At 38.6% G+C, this 24,079-nt stretch overlaps 1 protein-coding gene across 2 annotated transcripts in view; it reads left to right on the top strand.

Moving 5' to 3' along the window:
- lpp (LIM domain containing preferred translocation partner in lipoma) overlaps positions 1 to 24,079 on the top strand; it is a 538,541-nt gene that overhangs the window by 393,525 nt on the left and 120,937 nt on the right. For both annotated transcript variants that reach the window (XM_051922238.1, XM_051922237.1), the window contains one exon: positions 17,502 to 17,640. In XM_051922238.1, coding sequence (XP_051778198.1) covers positions 17,502 to 17,640 — 139 coding nt within the window. The remainder of the gene's footprint in view (positions 1 to 17,501; positions 17,641 to 24,079) is intronic.

Consider the following 24,079-nt stretch of genomic DNA (forward strand, 5'->3'; position numbering starts at 1 on the left):
CAATGCTACGCAGACAAGATTCTATACTTCTCTAGCAACCACCCGGTATCTCATAAACGGAGCTGCGTGAAAACCCTATTCAAACGAGTCCACACTCATTGTAATACCAAGGAAACAAAATTAATGAGAGACGCTATCTCTTCCACCTTTTTCACCTCGAACGGATACTCAAAAACATTCATTAATCGGAGTCTACACAGCAGACGCCAAAGGAATCAGCATACAATCGACTTAAATCAGAACCCCCACCCCACCTGGCATTCACTGCCGTATCACCATAATGTGTCAGAAGGCACGGCACGCACCCTAACCAAGTGGGGCATCAGAATAGCACATAAACTCACCAACAATCTGCGCATGGTCCTGTTTAATGCTAAAAACAAGAAATCGACAGCCGAAACACGAAACGCAGTTTATAGTATTCCATGCAATTCTTGCTCAGTGGTATACATAGGACAAACGTCAAAAAGAATTTCAACACGTGTACAGGAACATCGCAACGCCGTCAGAAGAAAGGACGCAGTATCTTTGATATATGTACATACTAAATCGACAGGACACACATTCAACTGGGACAACGTAAAAGTAAAATTTAAGGCCAGTACTAAAAGTGCCAAAGAGTTGGCCGAGTCTTGGCTATCAGATGAAAACGCCATCAACAGACACTTGGACATAAATCCAGCATATGCCAACTTAAGAAGGACATGTACACAATAATTAAACTATACAACACCCCCTAAACCCCCCCCCCCCCCCACCCCCCCCTTGATCATACTGACTTAGTCACCTCCACACACCTTCCCCCCCAACCGGAATGTGTTGCTATATATTGCCTTTGATTCTTGTAAGTCTAAGCATTATCCTCTGATGAAGGGGTTGAAAGCTCAGGAATAAAACTATTTTATGATACGTGATTCGTTTTTTCTCCCTTCATGGATCTCCAACTGCAAAAATATATATATATATACATATACATATACATACATATACACATATATTATATATATATATACATATACATATACACATATATTATATATATAATATAATATGTGTGTGTATGTGTGTGTATATATATATATATATATATATATATATATATATACATATACACATATATTATATAGCAAAATACCCGCGCTTCGCAGCGGAGAAGTAGTATGTTAAAGAGGTTATGAAAAAGTAAAGGAAACATTTTAAAAATAACATAACATGATTGTCAATGTAATTGTGTTGTCATTGTTATGAGTGTTGCTGTCATATATATATACATATACATATACACATATATTATATATATATATATATATATATATACATGCACACATATAGACATATATTATTTATTTATATATATATATATATATATATATATATATGCACACACACACACACACACACACATATATTATATATATATATATATATATATATATATATATACACACACACACACACATTATATATATATATATATATACATACACACATATACAGATAAATATCATATATATTTATATATACATATACACATATATTTTATATACACACATACATGCACTTACAATAACATAGAAATCAATATAAACAACATTAACATCATTATCATATGAGAATATGAAGTAATATATAAGAAGCACATTTCATATAAATATAAATTATTAAACAATAAAATCTTTTTCTATAATTTGCTACCGTGGCTATTCGTTTGTCTGTCCAGGATTTTAAATCACTTGTAGCTCGCAAACCGTTTCACCTATTGACTTGAAATCTGGTACACATATAGTACGTCACGTCTACTATCCACTTTATGGGTGATGATTGTATTACTCTTTTTATCTTTATTTTATTTTATTGTAGAATCAACTCCTATCTGCGCACACCAGGGCGGCCGTGGGCGGATGCGTATGGTGTATTCACTCCATGTTATCGTGCATTGCGCTGTCACTGGTATTTTGATAAAAGAATTTGAACAACATATAAGAAGCGTATAAATTATTAAACAGTAAAACATTAACATTTAAGAAGTAAAGTTACTTTGAGTACTACTGCAGTGCCTTCGGGTATACCTCATTTTTTCTTTGCCCATTACATGCTTAAATGTATACATTTTTTGGTGTACCTACCCGAGAACACGTGACATATAACAGGCCGTGGGAGAAGCATGGATTTTAAATATGCGTTGAGTTCATCTGCTGGTCTCCCTCGTGGAATAACTGGTAACGTTTGACTAAAATCTACAGCGAGTAAAACGACATTACCTCCTTTTTTTTTTTTTTTACGATCTCTGAGATCTTGCTTTTTTCGGTTCAAGGCTTCATAAGCTCTTTTATGTTCCATGGTGTACTTATCCCAAACCATCATGTTTGAATGTTGCAAGACTTTCACTTTGTATGTAGATCGGGGTAATTACATTCATTGCATTCCTAGTCTGAATCACAATCTGATTGTAACATCCGCTACGTGCCCTCTTTTAATTGCGAGAAGCAGATATATATAGCCAAATTCTCGTGCTTCGTTGCGGCGAAGTACTGCTTTTAATTTTTTATTAAGAAGAAAAGAAAACCTTTTTAAACGGATCGAAAATATACCAATAACAATTTGTTAAGGATCTGTTTTTTTGTGAAGCTCCCTTTTCACAGCTGTCGCGCTACGGCGTGTGTTTCGTTTGACAGTATGTAGATCGTGGTAATTACAATCATGGCATTTGTTTTCTGAATCACAATCTGATTGTATGGGTGGTTACCTGCCAGGTGTTTTAGTTTGGGAAAATGGTTCAAAGGTTTTAACAGAAAATAAGCAGGCAAGAATCAGAGAGGAAAGGTCCAATACTTCAATTGTTTACTTGTTCAAATATAATATCAGTTACATACAATATAATAGCAATATACATGCAGATATAGGAATTGTACTATTGACTTACAGTAATATATATAAAGATATGTGATTTATACTATTAACTTACAGTAATACAGATATGTGAATTATACTATACTTACAGTAATATCAAAAGACCCAGAGCCATCATCCTAGACCAGTAGACTGAGGGAGCCCGCGTGTCAGTCTCGTCAGAGGATCAACTCGTGAGCCTGGTCCAATACCGGGCAGTGTGCACATTCCCCACGGTTGAGCTTCCGAAGAAACTGAGGGTGGAACCTTCCCTTATATACTAATTGAGTGTCCTTACCCAAAATGGCTTACGTGTAAGCAGTGTATACAGAAGTGATCAGTTTCTGCACACCTTCTTCCCACGGGACATCTTATTGTTTTTCTTCTACTTGGCCCTCACTGAGATGGTGCCTAGTATCAGAAGACACACAATAACAAGCGTTGCTTGCAATGAAGCCCCTCGAAGTGAAAAACAAGTACATGGCCTTGACTGTATTCCCATAACATTCTGAAACTCTTTATGAGAAGCAAGTTTTTGCACATTCTTTCGCTATCATCCCAAACATTCCAATCTTTGTAGCTGGTTTTGCACTGAAGCGACCAATCCCCCCCCTCTTACTCCTTTATTTCATCCCTTCTCCTGTTACAGAGAAAACCTTTTTTATTACAATCGGTCCCTCGCTCAGCGCAAAATCAGCAACCTTGTCTGCCGTGCTCTGTTATTAATTCGTTTTAAAACACAAAACACATAGCAATTAAATATAGTCATTAAAGCAATAATAATAATAAGCAGCACCAAAGGGCGGAAGAAAACTGACAACATTGTGGATGCCTTTGGTGACCAACCTGTAAAGATTGACCACCACGCATTTACAGATTCACCTTCAATTTTGGTCCCTAAAATTTGTAATTGAGACGTCGTCATGACTGTCTGTACAGTAAGTGCATCTACATGTTTTTGATGTTTAGCAGCCAATTCTTTTAATTGCAGGGAGCTATTTAATAAACGTTCAGCTACAGCCAGTGAAATTGAGGTCGGAGCATGCCAGACTTGCCATTGAACCTTGGTAAGATGGTTTTTAGTGGTGTAATTATTCAGATAGTAAGTATTATTTGCTATTTGCCAAACATATACATTATCAAGACATCCAGAAAACGGAACCTGTGGCAGCCTACGATTAGCGATGGTGGTGGAAACACAGAGTCGGTGAGGTCCCACTTCATACAGAGTGGTGTTCTGATTAACTAGTCTCCAATTACAGGTGGTTGCTTTACCTGAAATACATGGGTTTTCCTGTCCTGACATCAATCCACAGAACATACCAATATTAGTGTGTTCGCAATTTCGTAAATCATATGTTTTGTTTGTTTTAGGTTCTAGCCACTCACCATCCAATTGCAGCTGCCAAAAGTGTCCGTGTGCAACAACAGGTAAAACGTGATATCTACACAAGGTTATCATAGTGGTAACATTATATTGAAACCAATACCCATTACATATTGTATCATTACACCTAGTGTTTTCAGGTTTAACCGTTAACCATAAGCTACTGCTAATGTTCCATATATCTTGCCATATTTGCATATTATTAGTCCTTAAAGCCATTTGCATGTTATTTTTCTGTATCTGTGCTTGTAATATGTTAAAAGTGCATACAGTCCAGTTCATGAAAGTTGAGACATTTAGCCATCGAATGTCATTGCTAGCCATGATTATCCAATCTGAAGCGCGTTGTTCCCAGTTTACTGTTTGCTGATGAGAGACCATGGACTGAGGTAACCACCTAGCCATTTGGTCTGCCACTTTGTGAGTATGTCGTCCCACATTCTCAAGCTTGTTTGCAGTTATTTCATTATCTATGGTGTTTTAAAGTTCCTAGGGTGGTGCCAACCCCTCCTAAGAAAGTGTCATACCATGGCCCGTTTAGCACGCTTACACTGTGGCAACAGTGGAAATGTCACTTGCCATGTAACCTTAGTCCTTTTTGCTGTCATAGAAACAAGTTTACATGTGTCAATTATTGGTTCTACATGTGACTGTCTTGTTATGGGGGTTCTGGCCCACACGGCTATAGCAAGCATTGGTATAGTCCTGTTAATAATTTCAGTTGCATTGATCCAGCCAATGGGCCCAGTCTTATTAGAGGTGTATTTGCCTGATGTTGCATTAACTTCGCACTGTGTACCTTGGAAACCGTTCCAGGGCCCCATACACCAAGTTACTTTCGACGTCCAGGTAATATTTAAGTTTTCAGAGCACTCAATCAGATACTTCTGTGGTTTTACCCCCGGCACCTTCAAGTTCGAGGAGTAGATGGTGCACCCATCACCAGTCGTAATTGTAAGGACATTGCAAGACTGATTCTCCGGACACGTCGTGTTCTCCTGCCGTCTAGATTTAGTGGAAGTGTTCCACCACCATCGGACCTGAGTCGTCTCCGTTGCCTCGCCTCCTAATGTGGTGGCTCCTACTTCATTCAGAACACCCCCAATTCTGTAAAACAAGAACACAGCATGTTGCACCCACTCCTCTCCTCCTCCTGAAACAGAATTTATGATTACGATACTACCTATTTACATTGTGTTAATTCTAAAAAAAAAAAAAAAAATTTTAACTTACACTTTAGCTTTACACTTAACAATTTCGTGCTGCATGTTCTAATTCTTCAACGGGATATAAAGTCCTTCCTTTATTTTTCCCTTTTTCTTTGCCCTTGGCTTTCTTTCCTCCTTTCTTGTGTTTACTCTTGCGCCGGTTTTTTCTCCTTATCTTAACATTACCCTGTGCATCAGTAAAAAGTCTGCGACGCATCACGGGTTTAGCCTGTAGAGGCAGAGGGTTAATTACCGACCCTGCATCAGGTCCGTCATCATCCTCATAATCATTATCCCAAATGTTACCATCCCATTTTTCAGGATCCCACTCATGGACATTAACTGCGGCTACAAACGCTTTGATCTTCGCAACATCCGGTCTGCGCTTCTTTTTCGCATTCACCTTGGCTATGCAAAAGGCTGCCTTTTCCGACATCCCCTCGGCTCTCTGTACCCGCGGCAATAATACAGCTACCTGGGATTCGGCCATTGAGGCCCGCCCTAACGCATCTGCCAAGTCCATTTGCATTTTCTTAATCTCCCTTTCTTTTTCGTCTATCAGACTATCCAGATTTTTAACCGCAGTTAGCAAAACCCACCCTCGCGTCTGCAAGCCCATTATGGGTTCCTTTGCAGACACCTGACATTTCTTAAGCGCGGCTAGCACATTCACTGGTGTTGGGGGATCCAAGCTCTGCCAATATTGTGCTAATCCCCCCCCCCCCCCCCATCTCAATTCTCTGGCGCAGTCTTCCCATACTGTTTCTTCCCAGCCGGGGAGAGGTAAAGGAGCTGCGCCAGGGTTTTTTATCCTTTTTCTTAAACATCTCTGATTTCCTTTGCCTCACTTAATAGTTCAATATTTTACCAGATTCCCCAAAATCCTGCAACCGACTACGCCAAAATGTTTTAGTTTGGGAAAATGGTTCAAAGGTTTTAACAGAAAATAAGCAGGCAAGAATCAGAGAGGAAAGGTCCAATACTTCAATTGTTTACTTGTTCAAATATAATATCAGTTACATACAATATAATAGCAATATACATGCAGATATAGGAATTGTACTATTGACTTACAGTAATATATATAAAGATATGTGATTTATACTATTAACTTACAGTAATACAGATATGTGAATTATACTATACTTACAGTAATATCAAAAGACCCAGAGCCATCATCCTAGACCAGTAGACTGAGGGAGCCCGTGTGTCAGTCTCGTCAGAGGATCAACTCGTGAGCCTGGTCCAATACCGGGCGGTGTGCACATTCCCCACGGTTGAGCTTCCGAAGAAACTGAGGGCGGAACCTTCCCTTATATACTAATTGAGTGTCCTTACCCAAAATGGCTTACGTGTAAGCAGTGTATACAGAAGTGATCAGTTTCTGCACACCTTCTTCCCACGGGACATCTTATTGTTTTTCTTCTACTTGGCCCTCACTGAGATGGTGCCTAGTATCAGAAGACACACAATAACAAGCGTTGCTTGCAATGAAGCCCCTCGAAGTGAAAAACAAGTACATGGCCTTGACTGTATTCCCATAACATTCTGAAACTCTTTATGAGAAGCAAGTTTTTGCACATTCTTCGCTATCATCCCAAACATTCCAATCTTTGTAGCTGGTTTTGCACTGAAGCGACCAATCCCCCCCTCTTACTCCTTTATTTCATCCCTTCTCCTGTTACAGAGAAAACCTTTTTTATTACACCAGGTCACGCTTGTGGTTTGTCAGCAAGTCGCCTTACGTCCGCCACGTGCCCTCTTTCTGTTCCCAGAAGCGTTTCTATAAACTTAATTTAAACTTATGTTTTACACCGTGCTTTGTTTCCCTTATGAAGATGCTTGTATGGTTCACTCGCTCGCTTCTTATTGTTTCGCTCCATTCTCAATTGTTTAATGAATTTTTTGTTCTTCGCTGTTTGCGGCGCCAGAGTTGAAGCCCCTAACGTTGCGGTCAGCAAGTCGGCTAACATCCGCCATGTGCCGTCTTTCAGTTGCGAGAAGCAGATCATAGAATGGTTTTAATAGTTTACTTTCAAATAATGCAAAGAGTATGCTACACGTGTTTCTCCCTAATTCTGGACTCATCAGGCGTACACACTCACTGCATCCGCTCTCGGGAATCGAATCTCGAACGTCAGCGCCAGAGGTGACGCCCCTAACGTTGCGCTACGGCGTGTGGTTCGTTTATACCTCGTGTCTTCTCATTAAACTTTTATCTCGCGAATATGTTATTGCAATCCGCAGCGGGAGCGTTTCTATAAACTTAATTTAAACTTACGTCTTACACCGTGCTTTGTTTCCCTTATGAAGATGCTTGTATGGTTTACTCGCTCGCTTCTTATTGTTTCGCTCCCTTCTCAATTGTTTAATGAATTTTTTTGTTCTTCGCTGTTTGTGGCTCCTCCTTCATTGTCTCCCTACTGCGTTCACAGTCTTTTCACGTGATTACGTGGGAGGCGTGATGACGTGACACTCAACTCCTCCTCCCACGGCCATCGAGCTGCCGTCCATTACAGTATATTGTGAAAAAAGAGGTTCCAGTTATGACCATTACGCGTTGAATTTCGAAATGAAACCTGCCTAACTTTTGTAAGTAAGCTGTAAGGAATCAGCCTGCCAAATTTCAGCCTTCCACCTACACGGGAAGTTGCAGAATTAGTGATGAGTGAGTCAGTGAGGGCTTTGCCTTTTATTAATTAGTATAGATAAAGGAGCGCTTGTTTATTTCATAATTGGTCTTCACACATTATACACTTCATGTCATTATTTCTGCAACAGGAAAATGTTTCTGTTTTATGTATGTGTTCAACATTTCTTGCCTCACATTTCCTGTCATCCTACATTTACACAGATCGTTGTAGACACAGAACACACATGAAATCCATGTGTTCCACATAACAATATATTATTTACCCAATACAACTCCAGGCACCTCACACCCAGATAAGCACACTTGAGCTCTGAGAATTTTGTGGCTGACTTCAGCTCCATCAGTGGGGAGATGTGATAGCAGGCTGCTTGCTGCTCGTGCTGATTTCACATTTTCAAAACAAAAGATGCTGGTTGAGAGGTGCGAAGGAATTAAAGGTGGCCTGGGATTACAACTTTTTTCGTAGGCTTCAGGGATTCTAGTGTTAAAGAGTTTATACAAATTATAATATTCTGCATTATCTTGGAATTCATTAATTCAACAGTGCAGATATAATGTATTTTATATAATTGTAGTATTGAATTTAAGCAGTGTTTTTGAATTACTGTAGAGATGATGTCAGACAATAAATGTGCATTGTATATATAAATCCGGTAGTCCATGATGGTATCATCCTTTATAAACCCTATGATAAAAGTCTCTCTATACCTCCAAGATGTTAAAGCTTCCTTCATTTACTGTATAGTACAGACTACATTGTATTTTGATATTTATGAATGCCAATGCTAGTTTACATAAATCGTGGTTGGGTAACTACTTGATGGATATACCAGTATTTGAAAAATTATGTTACTAATACAGTGGAACCTCGGTTCATGACCATAATTCGTTCCAAACCTCTGGTCGTAAACCGATTTGGTCGTGAACCAAAGCAATTTCCCCCATAGGATTGTATGTAAATACAATTAATCCGTTCCAGACCGTACGAACTGTATGTAAATATATTTTTTTAAAGATGTCTAAGCACAAATTATAGTTAATTACACCATAGAATGCACAGTGTAATAGTAAACTAATGTGAAAACATTGAATAACACTGACACAAACACCCAGGCTCCCTGCACGCGCAGGCTCTCTCTCTCTCAGCAGCAGGCGAGCACAACCCCACCCCCCTTCTCTCTCTCAGCTGCACACGCAGGCTCTCTGTCTGTCTCTCGAGAGCAGGCGAGCACAAACCCCCCCCCCCCCCCTTCTCTCTCTCTCTCTCTCTCTCTCTCTCAGCTGCACACGCAGGCTCTCTTTCTGCAGCACGGCAGCCCCCCTCTCTCTCACATTGCAGCAGTTCGTGCTATAGCCTTACAATCCGATTCGCTGTATAAACACCTTTTTTTTAAAATGAGTTTTAAGCGCAGGGGGAAAAAAAAGGAATATTTGAACAAATCCGAACGTTATTTAAAAGCCAACCAACACAGTAACATTGCAGGATTTCATGCTAATAGCATTACAACCCGATCGATCGCTGTAAACACTCTTTTTAAATGAGTTTTAAGCACAGGGGGGAAAAAAGGAACATTTGAACAAATCCGAACTTTATTTAAAAGCCAACCAACACAGTAACATTGCAGGATTTCATGCTAATAGCATTACATCCCGATCGATCGCTGTAAACACTCTTTTTAAATGAGTTTTAAGCACATGGTAAAAAATAAACATTTGAAAAAAAGAGAAAAGTAACATTTCAACACTTTCTTCTCACCACTCTTCACTTTCTTAGAAGCCATGGTTAACTGCAAAAGCACACAAAATACTGTAGAGCACAAAGAGTTCACAGGTAAAGCACGCACGTCTGACTGAGAACAATGAACAGGGAGAGGCTGAACACGTGCTTAAATACAGTAATTGGCGCGTACGAACCAGAAGGGAAATGAAATAGAGCACAAAGAGTTCACAGCGAAAGCACGCATGCACGTCTGACCGAGAACAATGCAACACGTGCGGAAATCATCGGCACGCACAAACCGAAAGGGAAACTGGCTTGTTCGTATACCAAGTGTGTGGTCGTGAACCGAGGCAAAAGTTTGGCGAACGTTTTGGTCATAAACCGAGTTGTACGTGTACTGAGACGTTCGTGAACCGAGGTTCCACTGTATAATTATTCATTTGTATTATTACAGAAAAGGGCAGACAATTTTGTATTCAAATAATACAGTAATCCCTCCTCCATCGCGGGGGTTGCGTTCCAGAGCCACCCGCGAAATAAGAAAATCCGCGAAGTAGAAACCATATGTTTATATGGTTATTTTTATGTTGTCATTCTTGGGTCACAGATTTGCGCAGAAACACAGGAGGTTGTAGAGAGACAGGAACGTTATTCAAACACTGCAAACAAACATTTGTCTCTTTTTCAAAAGTTTAAACTGTGCTCCATGACAAGACAGAGATGACAGTTCTGTCTCACAATTAAAAGAATGCAAACATATCTTCCTCTTCAAAGGAGTGCGCGTCAGGAGCAGATGTCAGAGAGACAGAGGAAAGCAAACAAATCAATAGGGCTGTTTGGCTTTTAAGTATGCGAAGCACCGCCGGTACAAAGCTGTTGAAGGCGGCAGCTCACACCCCCTCCGTCAGGAGCAGGGAGAGAGAGAGAGACAGAGCAAAAACAAACAGTCAAAAATCAATACGTGCCCTTTGAGTTTTTAAGTATGCGAAGCACCGTGCAGCATGTCACTTCACGAAGCAGCTGCACACAGAAGGTAGCAACGTGAAGATAATCTTTCAGCATTTTTAGACGAGCGTCCATATCGTCTAGGTGTGCGAACAGCCCCCCTGCTCAATCCCCCTACGTCAGGATCATAGAAAGTCAGCGCAAGAGAGAGAGAGAGAAAAGTAAGTTGGGTAGCTTCTCAGCCATCTGCCAATAGCGTCCCTTGTATGAAATCAACTGGGCAAACCAACTGAGGAAGCATGTACCAGAAATGAAAAGACCCATTGTCCTCAGAAATCCGCGAACCAGCAAAAAATCCGCGATATATATTTAAATATGCTTACATATAAAATCCGCGATAGAGTGAAGCCGCGAAAGGCGAAGCGCGATATAGCGAGGGATCACTGTAGAGGTATATGTAATTAAAAGTTGTTGAATGAGATTCTTGTTTTGTCATGGTAAGTTTTGGGTATTGTGAAAATTCACTGGTACTGTTATCAAATACAAAAATTCTGATATTGTGACATCCCTATATGGTATAGTCATTCATTTTATTGTTGTAGAGGTATATGTAATTAAAAGTTGTTGAATGAGATTCTTGTTTTGTCATGGTAAGTTTTGGGTATTGTGAAAATTCACTGGTACTGGTATCAAATACAAAAATTCTGATATTGCGACATCCCTATATGGTATAGTCATTCATTTTATTGTTGTTTGTTATAATGTAACATTAACAAATTGGGTAAAATATGCGATTTAATTGTATTTTTGGAAAACAAATACAGTAATCCCTCGCTATATCGCGCTTCGCCTTTCGCGGCTCCACTCCATCGCGGATTTTACATGTAAGCATATTTAAAAATATATCGCGGATTTTTCGCTGCTTCGCGGATTTCTGAGGACAATGGGTCTTTTAATTTCTGGTACATGCTTCCTCAGTTGGTTTGCCCAGTTGATTTCATACAAGGGACGCTATTGGCAGATGGCTGAGAAGCTACCCAACTTACTTTTCTTTCTCTCTCTCTTGCGCTGACTATCTGTGATCCTGACGTAGGGGGTGTGAGCAGGGGGGCTGTTCGCACACCTAGACGACGGACGCTCGTCTAAAAATGCTGAAAGATTATCTTCACGTTGCTACCTTCTGTGTGCAGCTTTTAAGTATGCTGCACGGTGCTTCGCATACTTAAAAGCTCAAAGGGCACGTATTGATTTTTTTATCTGTCTTTCTCTATCTCTCTCTAACTCTCTCTCTCTCTCTCTCTCTCTCTCTGCTCCTGACGGAGGGGGTGTGAGCTGCCGCCTTCAACAGCTTTGTGCCGCGGTGCTTCACATACTTACAAGCCAAACAGCCCTATTGATTTTTTTGCTCCTTTGAAGAGGAAGATATGTTTGCATTCTTTTAATTGTGAGACTGAACTGTCATCTCTGTCTTGTCATGGAGCACAGTTTAAACTTTTGAAAAAGAGACAAATGTTTGTTTGCAGTGTTTGAATAACGTTTCTGTCTCTCTACAACCTCCTGTGTTTCTGCGCAAATCTGTGACCCAAGCATGATAATATAAAAATAACCATATAAACATATGGTTTCTACTTCGCGGATTTTCTTATTTCGCGGGTGGCTCTGGAACGCAACCCCCGCGATGGAGGAGGGATTACTGTATTTTGAGGTACTTTACCAACGAGTAAAAGTATTGTTGCATATCAAAGTGTAATAAATGCTTTGCAATACTGAACATAAAATATTACTTTGAATGTTGATCAAGAAGCGTTGTGGGATGTAACACAGAGATTAGCATTGCTCAAAACAATTGCAATCTCTGATGTGATGATTGTTATCAAGGTTTACTCTGCAAAGACAATTGCTCCACAAATCTGTTCCCCAATCTCTCCTCAGCCATCCACACTTAATTTCCAGCACTTTTTCTAATATAACATTTTATCTAACATTAGCCAGCCTGTTATCTACTAAATTAACACATTCATAAAGCAGAGACATATTAACTCCCACGGACTCTATGTGGACATGTGATATGTGGTGGTTTGGTTCCAGAAAAGGAAAGTCATCCATTTAAAGAATGAGAGCATTTACGTAGTCAGCATGTGAAGGTGGAAGAGAAAGAAGTAGAACAAAAACAAAAGAATTAGATGGAATCAAAGTATCAAATCTCAGCTCTGATACAGCAGTGACAGTCATACACATATTATTACTAATATTACACATAAGTTTGGGGAGTATTTTTTGCCCTTGCCAGCTTTTTAAGGGACAGAAACTGTCTATTTAGTTAGCATTTTTGACTTTTGCCTTCAATTAATTTTCGACAATGCTTTATAGGTCAAAATGAGCAACTGCCCTTGGAGCTACTTCTGCAGATATTTCTTCCTTGCTACTTTTTCAATGCCCCGAAATTAAAGGTGTTTTCCTGATTTTTCCCAAACAACTAATTGCCAATATACAGCATGAGGTTATAGTAAACTAGTATCTCGAAGCTGTTTTAAAGTCTTGAGGCAAGACATACACTCTTCACGTGACTAGTGCTATATCATTTATCACTCCATTTATTGTAACTCTTACACTTGAGATAGATCCTTTGTTGCAGAAGCCATACCACCATGCTTCTAACCATTTCTTGTGTTCTGCTTCTCCCCTTCCCACATCTTTGTCTTTATTACATACCCATTCAGGTCTTTAAAGATCTTTAGGACCATCTGGTTGCTTCAGCATTTCAGGCACATTCTCCAAGTAGCCCAGCTGTATTACTTGACTTCATTTTCCTCACTACTTTCTTGATTCTCTTTTTTTGAGATCCACTAATAAGCTCCTTCAGTTTTTTCAGTTATGTCTTATTTTCACCTTTTAGCTAACTATGAATATTCTTCATTTACTACTTCAGAATACTGTTGTGGTCCTCTTACCCTCAGTTAATCTTAAGGCTTTTTCGAGCAGTTCAGAAAATATTTTTATTTATCTTTTATACGCCAGATTTTTTTACATCGAGAGCTTGAAAATATCACTGTTCCTCATTTTGCAGCCAAAATTAACTCTCTGCTTCTTGTAAATTCACAGCTACATATGTTTTAGCATTTAATCGAGTCTGTGTATATGACTGTTTTATCCTATATCCATTGTTTTTGCTGTTGCTTACAAAGAATGCTCTTATCAGGCTTCTGATTTCATGTTACTTAATATGCTGATTCCGATACCAATTCTGATTTTTTTTTTTATTCCCTTTATCCCTTTAAAACTTTTTACACTAATCTCCTGTATAACCAGACAGTAGCCTTATGTCCTATATTAAAGTGTATTTTTATAATTAATATATAAACCACAGGTATTAACTGTTCATTTTTTAACTGTTCATTTTTTATTAATAAAGTGAAATTCTGTTGGCTTACTGTTCAGTAACCATAAAATACTAAAATAAAGTTTCCTTAAAGTACATACTTCATTTAATAAAATAGGCACAAAATACTGTATTTATCCATGACACACATGGCATAAAAGAAAATAAAATATGTCTCATAGTTATAAGCTGTCGTATTAATTTTTTTCTATAATGTACCTATCTGAAACAAGGCTTAATTAAAAAAGTGATTTTCACTATATATATATATATATATATATGTGTGTGTGTGTGTGTGTGTGTGTGTATACATATACAGTAATCCCTCACTATATCGCGCTTCGACTTTCGTTGCTTCACTCTATCGCGGATTTTATATGTAAGCATATTTAAATATATATCGCGGATTTTTTGCTGGTTTGCGGATTTCTGCGGACAATGGGTCTTTTAATTTCTGGTACATGCTTCCCCAGTTGGTTTGCCCAGTTGATTTCATACAAGGGACGCTATTGGCAGATGGCTGAGAAGCTACCCAACCAGAGCGCGTATTACGTATTAAATAAAACTCCTCAAATATATTGTGAACACGGGGGCTGTTCGCACCCCTAGAGGATACAGCCGCTCCTCAAAAAACACTGAAAGATTACCTTCACATTGCTCTCTTTCTTGCTGGGCTTACATATGGCTGCTTTGTCAAGCGATATGCTTCCTGCACTGTGCTTCGCATACTTAAAAGATCAAACAGCACGTATTGATTTTTGATTGTTTGCTTTTCTCTCTGTCTCACTCTGACATTCTCTGCTCCTGACGGAGGGGGTGTGAGCAGGGGGGCTGTTCGCACCCCTAGACGATAGACGCTCGTCTAAAAATGCTGAAAGATTACCTTCAAGTTGCTCCATTTTGTGCAGCTGCTTTGTCAAGCGACATGCTTCCCGCACGGTGCTTCGCATTCTTAAAAGCTCGAAGGGCACGTATTGATTTTTGATTGTTTGTTTTTCTCTGTCTCTCTCTCTCTCTGACATTCTCTGCTACTGATGGAGGGGGTGTGAGTAGAGGGGCTGTTCGCACACTGGCCGAGAAGATACGGAAGCTCCTCTAAAAAATGCCGAAAGACTACCTTTACATTGTACATCCTGGCAGCTGCTTTGTCCGGCGGTGCTTCGCATACTTAAAAGCCAAACAGCCCTATTGATTTTTGTTTGCTTTTTTCTCTCTCTCTCTCTGACATTCTCTGCTCCTGATGCACACTCCTTTGAAGAGGAAGATATGTTTGCATTCTTTTAATTGTGATTTGGATTGTTTATTGTTATTTTTTTTTAATTGTTATTGGATTTCAGCATATAAGGTGATGTGTATTTGTGTAATGAGGGAGGATGTGGCCTAAGGAGATCAACACTCTATATCAAGGTGTGCATAATTATTAGGCAGCTTGTTTTCCTCAGGCAAAATGGTCCAAAAAAGAGATTTAACTGACACTAAAAAGTCAAAAATTGTAAAAAGTCTTTCAGTGGGATGCAGCACTCTTGATATTGCTTAGATATTGGGGCATGATCACAGAACCATCAAACGTTTTGTTGCAAATAGTCAACCGTGCCACAAGAAACGTGTTGGGGGGGAAAAAAAAAGAAGCAAAGTAACTGCCTAAGATTTGAGAAGAATCAAATGTGAAGTTACCAGGAACCCATTATCCTCCAGTGCTGTCATATTCCAGAACTGCAGCCTACATGGAGTGCCCAGAAGTACAAGGTGTTCAGTGCTCATAGACATGGCCAAGGTAAGGAAGGCTGAAGCCCAACCACCACTGAACAGGACACATAAGTTGAAATGTCAAGACTGGGCCAAGAAATATCTGAAGACAGATTTTTCAAAGGTTTTATGGACTGATGATATGAGAGTGACTCTTGACGGAGCAGATGGATGAGCCTATGGCTGGATCAGTAACGGGCACAGAGCTCCACCTCGACTCAGACACCAGTAAGATGAAGGTGGGTTACTGGTATGGTCTGATATTATTAAAGATGAGCTAGTTGGACTTTTTGGGGATTAAAATGGACTCAGAATCAACAACCAAACCTACTGCCAGATTTCAGAAGACAAAGACACTTTATTCAAGCAGTGGTAAAAGAAAAAGTCTGTATCTTTCTAGAAGACCATGATTTTTATGCAGGACAATGCTCCATAACATGCAACGAAGTACTCCACTGCGTGGCTTGCCAGTAAAGGCCTTAAAGATAAAAGAAAAATGACATGGCCCCCTTCCTCACCTTATCTAAAGCCCTTCTTAAATGGCAGATTTACGGGGAAGGAAAACAGAACACCTCTCTAAACTGTGTCTGGGAGAGGCTGTGGTTGCTGCTGCACAAAAAGTTGTCAACAGATCAAGAAACTGACAGACTCTATGAATGGAAGGCTTATGACTTTTATTGAAAAGAAGAATGGCTATATTGGTCACTGATTTTTTTTTGGAAATGTTAGAAATGTTTATTTGTAAATTTTGAGTTGTTATTCTCACTTTAACAGATGAAAACAAACAAGTGAGATGGGAAAATTTTTGTTTCTCCTTTAGTTGCATAATAATTCTGCACACTAATAGTTGCCTAGTAATTGTGAACATATGTATTCCCCTGAGAATGTTCACACTCACATTTCCTTTGTAAAACATTCAAGTTACAGGTTTATTAACATTTTGGATTGACTGAGTGCACTGTATTTGTTCCATATTAAAATGAATCCTCAAAAATACAACTTGCTTAATAATTGTGCACACAGTGTACATACATACAGTACACACACGCAATCAATTAATTGATGTTGGCAGTTAAATAATGCTTAAATGTAAATATACATGCACATATAGGTTTTAATCATTTCAAATCATTAATTGCACCACCACTTTTTGCTGTTAAATATACATCTACTATATTTTTACAGGTGTTTTTTTTTTCTTCATTGTATCAGCTAGACATTTGCAATTCTTGAAGTGCAATTATAAAATATGGATTACCATTTTAATTTTATAGTACTTGTTTCATTCTAACAGTTATGCTGTATGACGCACAGCAACAAATAATAAGCACGGTATAAATCTTTTAAAAAGCCTATCTGTGACAGGAGATGCTCAGCTGTAACTGATCTAATGATGTATACACAGTATGTTATATTTGCTTTCATAGTGAATGCAGTTTTAAAAGTGTATGTGCGTACTTGTTAGTTTTTGTTATTACACTGTAGAAAGAATGTACTGTATGTAGGCCACTTGAGAAGATCTGGATGCTGCAGTACCATTATGTTTATTTGAAAGATGTACCTGTTTTCTTCAGAGTGGATTCCAGGCTTCTGTGCCCTCAATGGGAACTCCAACCCCTGGCAACTCAGGAAGTAGGCCTGAAGATGAATTGGAGCTCCTCACCAAGAAAATGCTTTATGATATGGACAACCCTCCTACTGAGGAGTATTTTGGTAAGTTACATGGAATTTTAGGATGTGTTAGTGAATGCCTGTTTAAAAAAAAAAAAAAGGTGATTTAATTATGTAGTCTACTGCCAACGAAAATAATAAGTGCATTATACATCTTCATGTTTACCCACCTCACTTGTTTAATACAATTATGTGCACTCAGAAGTAGCTGAACTCTGATAGCAAGCATGCTGTTTTCTTTGTGTGTTTCAAAATATTTTCAAAACTAAATGACTGATGCAAGGAAGAAATAAATGGGTTTTGCTAAATGTATATTATTGTACTATTGTCACCACTGAAAAAAATTATATTTTATATTTTTCCATTGAACACATAGACAGCTTAACTGTTATGTAAATGGACAATGTGAATAATATTTTGGAGCGGTTATATTAACATTCATTTTTTGAATCAGGATATACAGTATACAATATGACATTTAGGCAGTTTGGTAAATTATTACTATGCTGTGTCCCCATTGCCTCTTCAAATGTGAATGTAACTAATATCTTGCTCTGGCAGCAACAATGCAACAGTCAGAAACGTAAGATGAAAATACGGATATTTGGTTTTCCTAAAATTTTAAAATCTTAATACTTACTATTTCTAACTACACTTTGCTATCTACTTATGCAATGGGTCCTTAGTTCCATACCACATCTTTGGTGAGAAATGAGAGAAGTGTGGTAAAAAAAAAATAAAAACTTTCATTTAATGATAGAACTATTGCTGGCACTGTTCTAATTGTTTTTACTTAAATCAAAGATGAACTCAGTGATCATTCAGATTTTCCTTTCTTCACAGCAGATTAAAACTTCAACTTTTTGTTTCTGAACAAATGCAAGGAATAGGCATGCCATGCAGTACATTGCGCTTTTATTTTTATCTATATCAGCTATGAAAAAAACTCTGAGTTGAATTAACACTAGAATTACCAAAGCCTACGAAAAAACTCGTAGATCCGTCCCACCTTAAATCGCTTCGCACCTCTCCATCAGCGTCTTTTGTCCTGTAAATGTGTCGATAAGCAGCAAGCAGCCTACTGTCACTTCCCCCCACCGCCACACAGTTTTCTCAGCTCAAGTCTGTTTACCTGCGTGTTAGTTGCTTAGAGTTGTATATAGTGAGAAGTCAAGCAAAATGACACCTTTTATAAATACTGTATCGTTATTTGGAACACATGCATTTCATGTGTGTTCTGTGTCTACAAAAATCTATGCAAACACATCGGTAAAACAGAAACGTTTTTCATGTTTTAGTAATACAGTGATCCCTCGCTATATCGTGCTTCGCCTTTCGCGGCTTCACTCTATCGCGGATTTTATATGTAAGCATATTTAAATATATATCGCGGATTTTTTGCTGGTTCGCGGATTTCTGCGGACAATAGGTCTTTTAATTTCTGGTACATGCTTCCTCAGTTGGTTTGCCCAGTTGATTTCATACAAGGGACGCTATTGGCAGATGGCTGAGAAGCTACCCAACTTACTTTTCTTTCTCTTTCTCTTGCACTGACTATCTGTGATCCTGACGTAGGGGGTGTGAGCAGGGGGGCTGTTCGCACACCTAGACGATATGGACGCTCGTCTAAAAATGCTGAAAGATTATCTTCACGTTGCTATCTTCTGTGTGCAGCTTTTAAGTATGCTGCACGGTGCTTTGCATACTTAAAAGCTCAAAGGGCACGTATTGATTTTTGACTTTGTTTCTCTCTCTCTCTCCCTGCTCCTGACGGAGGGGGTGTGAGCTGCCGCCTTCAACAGCTTTGTGCCGCTGTGCTTCGCATACTTAAGAGCCAAACAGCCCTATTGATTTGTTTGCTTTACTCTCTGTTTCCTTTGAAGAGGAAGATATGTTTGCATTCTTTTAATTGTGAGACAGAACTGTCATCTCTGTCTTGTCATGGAGCACAGTTTAAACTTTTGAAAAAGAGACAAATGTTTGTTTGCAGTGTTTGAATAACGTTCCTGTCTCTCTACAACCTCCTGTGTTTCTGCGCAAATCTGTGACCCAAGCATGACAACATAATAATAACCATATAAACATATGGTTTCTACTTCGCGGATTTTCTTATTTTGCGGGTGGCTCTGGAACGCAACCCCCGCGATGGAGGAGGGATTACTGTAATTGACAAAATGTAGAAACCTGAAATCCAAACATCAAATAAACACTTTCACAAAAGGTACAAATATAACAGAACAAATGCGCTTCTATTCAAGAATATAACTGCAGAAAAAGAACCCGCGTCAGGGTGCAACATTGACACGCATTTACTACGCTTCTGTGGCGCAACGGTATCAGCTGTTGACTGGTAATCAAAACTTCACAGGTTCGATCTCTGACAAGTCAGTTTTGAGAAGTGAGCTGCTCTTATTCTTACTATTTTAGAATACAAACATTCATTTGATTTCAGTCTGTAACAACCGGTGTAAATTTATGATGCTTGTAAAGGTTAGCTTTGTTTTTTTTTTTTTTTTTAATTCAGTTTTATTCTCACAGTTGCGTTCACGATCCCACCCCCCCTCCTCATCTGACACTGCTGTTTTCACATAAAGACGCACTATAACAGAGGTGAACTCAGATGATGACGACAGTTCTACATCGGAGCAAGAATGCACGTCGCACTTTTGCTGTCGCTGTACTTTGTATATATACATGGGAAGCTCTGCAGTCTACTTGTGACTTTACGCTGTAGGAAGTAAGGTAAATAAGTAAATAACATTCGATCGTGCTCTTATATACAAAGTACAGCGACGGCACCTTCCACCCTCAGCTATAGACTCTCCACTCTAGTGTTTAGATATGGATGGTGCATGTGCCCAAAACATTAACATTTATATGTTACTTACATAAAAGCCAGATCAAATGTTATTTACTTTTATTTATTTACTTACTTCCTACAGCATAAAGTCACAAGTAGACTGCTGAACTTCCTGTGTTTGATCGACACGGGCATGCTCACAAAATATGTGTAATGCCACGAAAGGGCCTGCTGACACTTTAGTATGCAAGCAATGGTTCGAGAATGCAGTTAACTTTTTTTTTGGGCACATACACCGTCCAGATCTAAACACTAGTGTGGAGAGTCTCCTACGTACTGAAAAGTCTATAGCTGCAGGTGGAAGCTTCCGTCGCTGTAGTTTGTATATGAGCCAGATCAAATGTTATTTACTTATTTACCTTTATTTATTTACTTACTTCCTACAGCGTAAAATCACAATTAGACTGTAGAACTGCCCGTGTACATATAGCGACGGCAAAAGTGTGATGTGCATTCTTTCTCCGATGTAGAACCATTGTCATCATCTGAGTTCACCTCTGTTATAGCGCGACTTTATGTGAGAAAAGCAGTGTCAGATTGTGTGTGTGGGGGGATTCGTGAACACGACTGAGAGAGTTAAACTTAATAAAAAAAAAACAAAGCTAACCTTTACAAGTATCCTAAATTTACACTGACTGTTACAGACTGAAATCAAATGTATGTTTTTATTCTAAGATAGTAAGAATAAGAGCAGCTCACTTCTCAAAACGGACTCGTCCGGTCTTGAACCCGTGAAGTTCTGATTATGAGTCAACAGTTGATACGTTGCGCCACTGAAGCAGTGGTAGCAAATGCGACCCTTTTGTGAAAGTTTTTATTTGATATTTGGAATTCAGGCTTCACACATTATACTCTTCATGTCTGCATTTTGTCAGTTATTACTAAAACATGAAAAACTTTTCTGTTTTAATGATGTGTTTACATAGAATGTTGTGGACATGGAACACACATGAAATGCATGTGTTCCAAATAACGATACAGTATTTATAAAAGGTGTCATTTTGCTTGACTTCTCACTCTATACAACTCTAAACAACTGACACGCAGGTAAACAGACTTGAGCTGAGAAAACTGTGTGGTAGTTGTGGGATGTGATAGTAGGCTGCCTGCTGCTTACCGACACATTTACAGGACAAAAGACGCTGATGGAGAGGTGCGAAACTATTTAAGGTGGGACGGATCTATGAGTTTTTTCGTAGACTCTGGTAATTCTAGTGTTAACAAAGATTTATTATACATAGCATTTCCAGTAGACTCCAGTTTCTTTCCTTTTCATTTTCTTACTATTACACTGAAGCAGAAGGCAATTCTGGAGCTACAGTAGCTACTGTGTTATTTATGAGAAAGCAATTACACATATTCTTAGATAAGCTGCTACATAAGTTATGGCAGAACTTGAATGTGTCAAGGAATGGGCACACAAGAATGAAAGAATGGAATATTAGAAAGTCCTAACCTTTTATTTATTGTTTCTGTATATTGTCAAAGTATTGAAATAAATGCCAAATGATTTTCAGCTTGTCCGTGGAATAATCTTTCTAGCATGTTTGGTTTTGCAATTGAAATCAAGACTTACTTTTCCTGCACGTACATTGTCAAAACAGACAGCAGAAAACACATAAATTATGCCAGCTTTTTTGCTCAAATAAATAATTTTCTGTTTATAAGTAATGAAAAAATGTTTAAAAAGCCTTTTTTTGTAAGGCCTTTTGAGGGTAAAGGAGAATTAAATTTGGTAATGCATGTACAGTATCAGTCCTCAATTAATTCAGATTGCACAGTAAACACAGAGTTGACAAGTGAAATATCACAAGCTGTGCCTATTTTCATCTACATTCACTGCAGTGAGTATGATTTGAGATTAATAATCCTTTTAGTTTTATTTCATCACTTGAATGATGTGGAGTGGCTGCAGTGTGCTCAATATTGCTTTTCTATCCCATATGACTCAGGTGCATTTTAATTTGAAGTGGATTTAAATTCATCCAAAGCACAGTGGACATTTTTAATTTGCTGTCTTTTACATGTACCTGAAGTTAACTTTTTTTGTACCCTTGTTTCAGTTTTATTTATTAAAATATTTTATTTACAATTGCATCTTTTAAATTCTAAGTGCTAGGCTTTTGTAACTTATACAAAGGTAAGTCACTCTCTTCACATTTGCACTTGTCCAGCCAGACCCCACTTAGGTCAGACAGCACACTGACCGGGCCGTAAGAACCAGATTTAACAGCATTAGACCACACTGTGCCTAATGAGCCAGTGATCCAACAGCTAACCACTGTAATGTATTTTGTAGCACTAACTTTGTCTCTTCATGATCTTTTGTTAGCTTATGATATCTCACTTTTGCCCCTAATTGACCTTATTTAAAAAGATATTTGTTTAGCTTTGCTTATGCAGTCGTTAATTTGCAATTAGTCCTTCATTTATGCAATCACTTGCTCTTTATGTACTTGCACATTAATCCTTTGAGGCAACTTTAGCTGCATGAAATCTTCATAAGTGCAGTTCTTTATGCATTAATGTTTTGATTTTAAAGTGATTCTTTCTACTGGTGTTTTGTAACAAAAGCCTGATGAGCGCATGACATGTTATGTGATGTGATAGTACACTGTGCTAAATACAGCAGAGTTCGAACAAAGAAATCATAGTGCACTCTAAATGGGTCTGGAAAGAACTGCACTGCCACCCTACTACATACAGAATGCCAGCTGCTTATGTAAAGCAAAGAAGAAGAAGAAAAACATTTAAGGAAATGATACTCTTTTGTCAGGTACAGTAAGATAGATAGATAGATACTTTATTAATCGCAAGGGGAAATTCACATACCTACATATACATATGTCATATAAGTGACATAAGTGTAAGTACCTCATAGACATGCTCACAGAAACTACATTGCCTCCAGGTTCCAGCCTCCTGGACAAAGAGCCAGAGCTGGCTGTCTGTTCCATCAGGTGTTGTCCTACGAAGCACAACCAGCTATGTTCACCTGAGTTCAATGTAGATCATAGTAAGTCAACAACAAAATAAGTATAACAACGTGCAAGATAAATGTTTTATTATACAGTGTAAACCTGTCAGAACAAGGTCAAACAGACATATGCATCAAAAGCACTAGGGCTGTACAATATTGAAAAGTATTTAACTTCAACATATTTGTCCAATATTGTGTTTATTTTCATTTTCTTTCTTGTCCCTATATCATAAACAATCTGGCCAAAGGTTGCAATTGCATCTAGTCATTTAAATACAGTATTATAGAACTATTACAGCAATTGTCACAAAAAAGAATAAAATGCAGAACAGTAATTCATTTTATCTTCAACAGATAATTACCAAAGCATGAGTCCACACGTTTGAATGAAATAAAAGCTGCAGTTCAATAGATATGAGTAGCAACAAAACAATTCAGTTCTTTACAGGATGTGGGGCCTCATTTATAAATGGTGCATATTGTGAGCTGGGGGGATGATCGCACCCTACAGGTTACGGACGCTCCTCTAAAAACGCTGAAAGTCTACGTTCACATTGCTCCCTTGCTTGCTGGACTTGCTTGCGGCTGATCTATCGTGCGATCCGCATGGTACTTTGCATACTTAAAAGTCTGAACAACAC

Source organism: Erpetoichthys calabaricus, chromosome 2 (genome assembly GCF_900747795.2).
Source record: "Erpetoichthys calabaricus chromosome 2, fErpCal1.3, whole genome shotgun sequence".
NCBI lineage: Eukaryota > Metazoa > Chordata > Cladistia > Polypteriformes > Polypteridae > Erpetoichthys > Erpetoichthys calabaricus.